The sequence below is a fragment of the Leopardus geoffroyi genome, chromosome A1 (genome assembly GCF_018350155.1).
Source record: "Leopardus geoffroyi isolate Oge1 chromosome A1, O.geoffroyi_Oge1_pat1.0, whole genome shotgun sequence".
In the NCBI taxonomy this organism is placed as follows: Eukaryota; Metazoa; Chordata; class Mammalia; order Carnivora; family Felidae; genus Leopardus; species Leopardus geoffroyi.
In genome coordinates, this window is record NC_059326.1 from 123,395,101 (window position 1) to 123,402,062 (window position 6,962).

The window sequence follows — 6,962 nt, forward strand, 5'->3', positions numbered from 1 at the left end:
TGGTGGAGTTCATGTACATGTGTCAGTTGGTGTTTTACATATTTATGTAAAATTCAGGTAACTCGCTGTTATTGCCCAAAATAGTGGATTTCTTTGCCCACAATTTGTAGGGCTGTGGCACTGGGAGACTGAGAACTGCTCTTACTTCTCATTAATTCCTTCCTTCTCCCTTAACATCTCTATTATGTTAAAGATACATTCTTCTCCTTCCTGTCTTACCTCTGATGCAAGTTGAATAATATCTTCATTTTTTTTTTTTTACTGGAACTTTTAACTCACACATCTAACATCCCTTGTACTGGATAATTAAAAAAAAAAAAAGTCTTGTGGCCTTCTGGGATTTACAGGCTGTCTCTCCTGCTCTTAATAGCGGCAGATGAATACATATAGGAGGAGAGGTCTAGTGTAAGAGACATGAAGGGCTTCACAATAATTTCAGCTGTAGACTTCAGTTTCCTTTTTCCTCAAATGTCCTGCATCAGAAGAATTGATCTGTCACAGAAGCTTCTGATGGTGTCTATGTCAATAATTCAAAGAGCCACTGTCAGAATAATTTTCACTTAACTAGAATAATGGAGCACTTTCTGCACTCGCCAGATTTTATGTTCTTCCATTAAATTGGAACTGAGCAGTGCTACACTTGAACTTTCCTTTCTGAGTCCTAGCTTTTGCCACTGTTTAAAAAAGACAGGTTCGATTATGGTGGCAAAAGCAAGCCTAACACCCAATTCCGACTGCAAACTGTTTTAATATTTTATTCTTTACATCTGAGACACAGGGATTGTTACTCCCACACTTAAAATAAAGAAGCTGTATATTAGGAAATCTAAATATTGTGTCATGATTACTGAGTGGTAGATGGGAACTGAAATCAAGTCTTTCAATTGCCAAGACTCCAGAAATCTGATTGTGAAGGAGATTAGTGAATTAGGAAGACAATGGCTGATTAAATCTTACCCTACTTCAAAACCTCCAATGTTACCCACTTACCTTATTTATATAACTTAAGGCATTGCCCCATGTGGTCTCAGTTTCATTCCTGTGAATATTCTTTATTTTTTTCCAGGTTTGTTGAGATTGAACTGACATATAACATTGTGTAAGTTTAAGATGTATAATGTGATGATTGGATACAAATATATATTGAGAAATGATTAACACAGGAAGTCGGTCTCTCCTGTGCCTCCTATACACATCCTATCCTTTAGGCGAGGGTCCAAAGCTGGCTACACCATTGCTCCTCTGGCAGTTTTTCAAACATACCATCACGCAGGCTTTGGGTACAAACAGTTGATTCACACTCTCGGCGGTGAGATCAAACAGCGATAAAAGGTCTCCAGCTGATATCAATTCCTGGCTGGAAATTTGTACTATAGTTTCACAAGATGCTTTCATTGGGAGAAACTGGTTAGAGAATGTAGGAGAACTCTGTATCATTTCTTACAACTGTATTGACTCTATAAGTATGTCAAAACAAGAAGCTTAAATTTAAACTTTCAGGAGAGCCTAAATTTAAAATAAATCTCCAATTGAGTCTATGTGCTCTGGTGTTGCAAAATACTGAGGGTCTAGGCAAGTATCAAATTACAGTTCACAAAACTTCTTGTCTTTGCTGGCTTTGATTCTCCTGTCCTTTCCAACTCAATAGCTTGGAAAGCTTACATGTATTTTCTCTATCTTAGTATCTATGATTATTCTTATTACCTTTTCCCATCCTCATACTTGTGTATTCATCAAGATCAAATTGTCCCAAGCCTCTTGCTGAGGGAACAACTGGGACATCTTTATGACACAGAACACAGAATACTTCAAGGTCTTACCTACTAGGGATCATCTGTTTTAGCCCATCTGGCTCCTCACCAATAGACTCATAAAGGAGACTCCTCTGCTGGGTGGCAGTGGTTGAGAAAAAAAGATGAGCAAAATAGACACAGTCCCTAGAGATGTGGGCCTTATTCTCTCCACTGCCTTCTCTGCTTCCGGTCAGTGAGGTAGGACATGTATAAAGGTAGCCGTGGTCCACAGCATTGCTGTGAGGATTGTTCCAGGTCACTCCTTCCTGTAATAACTATTTCCATGTTCTCTGGAAAAACTGAGACTCCAAAGTACCTTTTCCCTTCAAGGGCAGCCAGGTTCCTTGTGGGCTGTGCCAAAGCATCTGGGAATAAGCAGCTCCTTCTTGAATGTGCTAAGAGGATTTTTCTTGGGATTGCCCTCATGTCTCTAGAAGGCCTTTTTTTCACATATATGTCCTACTGAATATGAGAGTTGGACAAAGGAAAATGAGAATGCATGGTCTACCTTAATTAGGAATCTAAGAATTAATTAATTAATTAGGAATTCAGTGGGTGGGAGGGGTTTCTAGGTCAGTCAGAAACTTTTATCTGGAAATAGGAAATTTATCCCTGTGCCATGTGTTATAAACCTGCCAAAGTTTCCTTCCACAGAATTGATAAAATGTCTCTCTTCTCATCGTGGATCAAAGCTATTTTCATCATTGCCTTGGCATTTCCTCTTCATTCTGGTGAGTATATTTTCCAATTCGAGGTGAAATATTTCATATCTTAGAAAAATGCAGGAAATAACCGCTGTAATCTAGGAATGAAGGAGCTTTTTGGAAACATCTAAACTGATGAAGCGATAAAAGGCACATTACAAATGTCTTTTAAAAATTGTGTCAGTGGATTGTTTTTCCTCACTTCCTATTTTGGACAGGTGAAGACAGAATAATGGGTTAGAATGGGCAGCAGAAGTTCGCTCTTCATTCATCTATGACTAAAGACCATGACCCAAATCCTTCCCCCCCCCCCCTTTTTGGATGTCAAATTCCATGGTTGATAAATACAAACTGTGAGGAGGAATGATCTCTTCTGGGTCTGCTGTTGGTTAACGTCCTGACTTCTTGACCACTCACCGAGTTCCTGAAGATAGGCCTTTGTTTAAGGAGAGACATGTTGACTCCTCTGGTAAAAGTTATCTTTCTTAAAGCTCAGGATAGACCATGAATTTCAGAAGAAGGCATCTGTGTTCTATTGGATAGATGCACATATTTAGGTCAGAGTACTGATTAAGCACTAACTGATTTCTTCATATTTAAGTGACATACTCTAACGCATTGTCTACTCAGTCTTGGATGTGTCGTCTACAAAACTTGGGGGGAAAACTCTGCTATCTTCAAAAAAGGATGTCAGGGATTATTAAAAATTATACATCAAATTATTTTTCAAAGAGTGAGAATAACTGGGGATTTCAAACAATTTCCAAATGTGATAATGATCAGTGGATTTTTTATTTTGCTAATGGCACAAAAGTCTTGCCTCATTACTTGCTGGGTGTTGAGTAGCAATTCACATAGGTGTCTGCTATTAAGAGATGGGCTCTGTTTACCACAGACCATTCTGCTTCTTCCTCCTCCCCACCCCACTTCCTCTGCATCTTCCTCTTCCGCCTTCTCCTTCTTCTTTCCTTGTTCTCCTTCTCTTTTCCCTTCTCCTCTTCCTCTTCTTCTTAATTTTTAATTTTTTCATCTATTTGTTGGTTGCAGAAACTTCTTTGGCACCTATGCCAGAAGCCAGAAGTATGGTAAGTGAAAAAGGATGGAAGTTGGAAAAAATAAAGTAAATAATTAGTTTATTTTATTATAAATTTTAATAGCAAAATTCATCAAACAAATGTACAAGGAGATCTTTCAAAAAGTAAAAAAAAAAAAAAAAAAGTATCATTATTGCACTGAAGTCAAGAAATAGAAACGTAGCAGCCACATAAAACCATTACCTAGACAACACAAAAATGTTCATCTCCCATTACACAAAAATTCAGTTAATGTGCACAAATATGTCATACAAGCATCTGAGAAAGGTCAAATGGTGTTGACAGTAGAAGTGTTCATTTTAGCAAAACGAAGGTTTTAAAGACACAAATAAATATATAACCAAAATATGCATTTTAAGGGTGGATCAAATAATTATATATATACTTAGTGGAATATCAAATAGAGGTGAAAAATTAAACTACAGATTTATGTATATGAATAAACAGAGAAATTTAAGCAGATATAAGCATGCACACATATTGTTTATTTATGTAAATTGCAATACTGTCAATACTAAACAAATTGCGTTTATATTCATATGTTTATACACACCCACACACAAACACACACACAGACACACACATACATAGTGAAATTATCAAGAAAGACAGGGGAGTGATAAATAGAAAAATTCAGTTTCATGATTTCTTCTAGAGTTTGGAAGGAGAAAGACGTGAAGGGAAGTAAAGATGGTGGTCACTAAATTAGAAAACCACATTCAGCCAGTTCTAAGACCTTTTAAAAAAAGTTTGTAAACTTTGTTTACACGTTTGTAAAGACATTTTAGTATCTTATTTTTTAAGTGGCATGTCTTCATTCTTATAGGTGTTAGTGTTGTAGATGTTTGTTTTCAAAACTACCTACAGACTATAATTTTTAATTTTGATGCGTAACATTTCTTTCTTTTTTATGTTTATTTCTTTATTTGGAGGGAGAGAGGAGAGAGAGTGTACACATGCAAGCAGGGGAGGGGCAGCAAGAGAGGGAGAGAGGATCCTGAGCTGCTTCCGGAAGTGGTGCACGGGCTCTGATCATGACCTGAGCTGAAATCAAGAGTCTGAAACTTAACCAACTGAGCCACCCAGGCATCCCAATGTGTAGCATTTCATATGAAGATTAAAGAAAATTTTAGAGTTTCTTTCCCTGATAAATTTTATTGTATCTCTATGTTTAACAGCCACAATGTGGACCATATTCAGATGAGCAAGATTATTGCACCAGAGAATGGGATCCAATCTGTGCGAACAATGGAAAAACTTATGGAAATACATGTGCTTTCTGCAGGGAAAAGAAGTAAGTACACAATAGTGAATATTTGCTCTTCAAAAGTATGAAGAAACCATCACAAAAGGATCACAAAATCCATGTTGCCAATAACCTAGGCACAACATATATAGACAGTAACTGTAAGATGCCTGTAAAAAATTAGGGGCCACACTTGTATCTTTCCCTGAAGTTCTTGTTTCTGAAATTTAATTTTGTATGTGAGCTCTCACTATAATTTTGCTTCATACTGTGCAAAGGTATGAATCAATTAATTGAACTTAATTGAGAATTACTAATGACAGACTAGCAATCACTATGATGTAATTCCAAAGCCCAGATGCAGAACACTAGATCTCTGAGGTGGCCATGATCCTGACCCTTGCAGACCTCTATCTGCAGGGAGCATAGTCATGCAAGAAACTGAACTAACCTTTACAGTTTGAAATCCATCAAAATGGGCCCATTCATCTAGAAAGAAGCTCTTCTGATGGCCAAGTTTGTCTCATAAACTCCAGGATAGCCTCCAAATATCTTCCTTGGAGGGCAGGACATTCTAGAACACTCCCATCAAATCTCCCTTCCTGTCCCCCTCACTCTGAAAAAGTTTGCCGTCTGATGGCTGGTTTGTCCAACCTTCCCACCTCCCCCCCCCCTCATTTTCTCTCACAAGTGTTTGCTTTCACACATCTTTGCACATTTAAGCCCCTAAATTGGCCTCTGTTTCCAGAGAACTATTAAGACAGTCTCCATTATCTCCTCTCTCAGATCTGGGTGCATCCCCAAAGACTGAGTCAAAACTGACTCAGAATGTAGGAAGAGTCAAGCAACCCGATAAGGGAAGAGGACATGGGCCAGACCCTAGTAGCCAAACCCAGCTGCTTCCAGAAGTGGTGCACAGGCTCCAAATCATGTTCCATGTTCAAACCCCTCCTATTGAGAAGTGCTTTGTTATCATCATGTTTCACATACGAACTATATTCTGCATGCGTATCATCTGACTTTCTCCACCATAGAAATGGATTCAATTTGTGCAACCAATGATCACATTTATAGCAATGAAGGTATTGTCTTCAGTGATACTACCTGGGGAGTTTAAAAGATCTCTTTTAAATAAAGTTTTCATTTTAGAATAACTTTAAATTTTCAGAAAAATCTAAGAGATAGTATCAGCTTTCTATATCTTTTATCCAGTCTTTCCTAAGGTTAATACCTTATAGAACCCTGGCAAACTTCTCGAAACTAAGAAATTAACATTGTTATATCACTATTAACTAACCTACAGGATTTATTTGGATTCCACAACCTTTTCCATTAATGTACTTCTTTTTTTTTAACATTTTTTAAATGTGGCACACTTTATTTCTTTCCTAAAACTTTTTAATTTACTTTTTTTTTCCCCCGTCTCTTGCTTTCTCTACAGGAAAAATGGTGACGAATTTGATTTTGTGCATTTTGGTTACTGTTGAATATTGATCACACTGTAGCTTTCATTGTCATCACATTTTGTGATACATTCCACAGCCATTTAGAATATTCTCAATCAGAGCCTTCAATTCATAGGTGACCAGGTACATCCTATGAACAGAAGATGAAATACAGAGCATTTAAACTTTTTTCCAACTCTACATTCCTGTCATTTCAGGATTTTTAATTCTCTATGCTCAATTATTCAATGATAATTTGAAAAACTAATGTCTTAATTGCATGTTTGATAGCATAAAAAGTAGCATAATTTAAAAAAATAAATGTTTAACTCATTAAAATGTTTAATTGTTGTTGTCTTTCTTAAAATACCCTTTCTTGGGGTACCTGGGTGGCTCACTCAGTTGAGCATATGACTTTGGTCCAGGTCATGATCTCACAGCTGGGAGTTTGAACCCAGCATTGGGCTGTGTGCTGACAGGTCATAGCCTGGAGCCTGCTTTGGATTCTGTGTCTCCCTCTGTCTCTGCCCCTCCCCTGCTCTCTCTCTTCCTCTCAAAAATAAATAAAACATTTAAAAAATTTTAAAACTAAAATAAAATAAAATACCCTTTCTTTAACTGAGCCATGAGTTAAGACATGTGCATACTTTTGGCAACTATTATCAAAGCAATTTTCAGAG

The 6,962-nt window shown here is 37.2% G+C and overlaps 1 protein-coding gene across 1 annotated transcript; it reads left to right on the top strand.

The window, feature by feature from the left end:
* Positions 1-1,997: 1,997 nt before the first annotated feature.
* Positions 1,998-6,609, top strand: LOC123601914 (sperm-associated acrosin inhibitor-like). Its single transcript, XM_045485881.1, has 5 exons — positions 1,998-2,061; positions 2,448-2,524; positions 3,545-3,582; positions 4,770-4,885; positions 6,279-6,609. The coding sequence occupies exons 2-5, from the start codon at positions 2,458-2,460 to the stop codon at positions 6,322-6,324; spliced, it is 267 nt and encodes an 88-aa protein (XP_045341837.1). The 5' UTR covers positions 1,998-2,061; positions 2,448-2,457; the 3' UTR covers positions 6,325-6,609.
* Positions 6,610-6,962: the final 353 nt, after the last annotated feature.

Bases quoted from the DNA above. Each gene is read 5' to 3' on its own strand.
- LOC123601914 (XM_045485881.1), top strand. From the start codon at position 2,458: ATGTCTCTCTTCTCATCGTGGATCAAAGCTATTTTCATCATTGCCTTG. The intron at 2,525-3,544 runs GTGAGTATATTT...TGTTGGTTGCAG, and splicing joins GGCATTTCCTCTTCATTCTG to AAACTTCTTTGGCACCTATG. The intron at 4,886-6,278 runs GTAAGTACACAA...CTTTCTCTACAG, and splicing joins GCTTTCTGCAGGGAAAAGAA to GAAAAATGGTGACGAATTTG.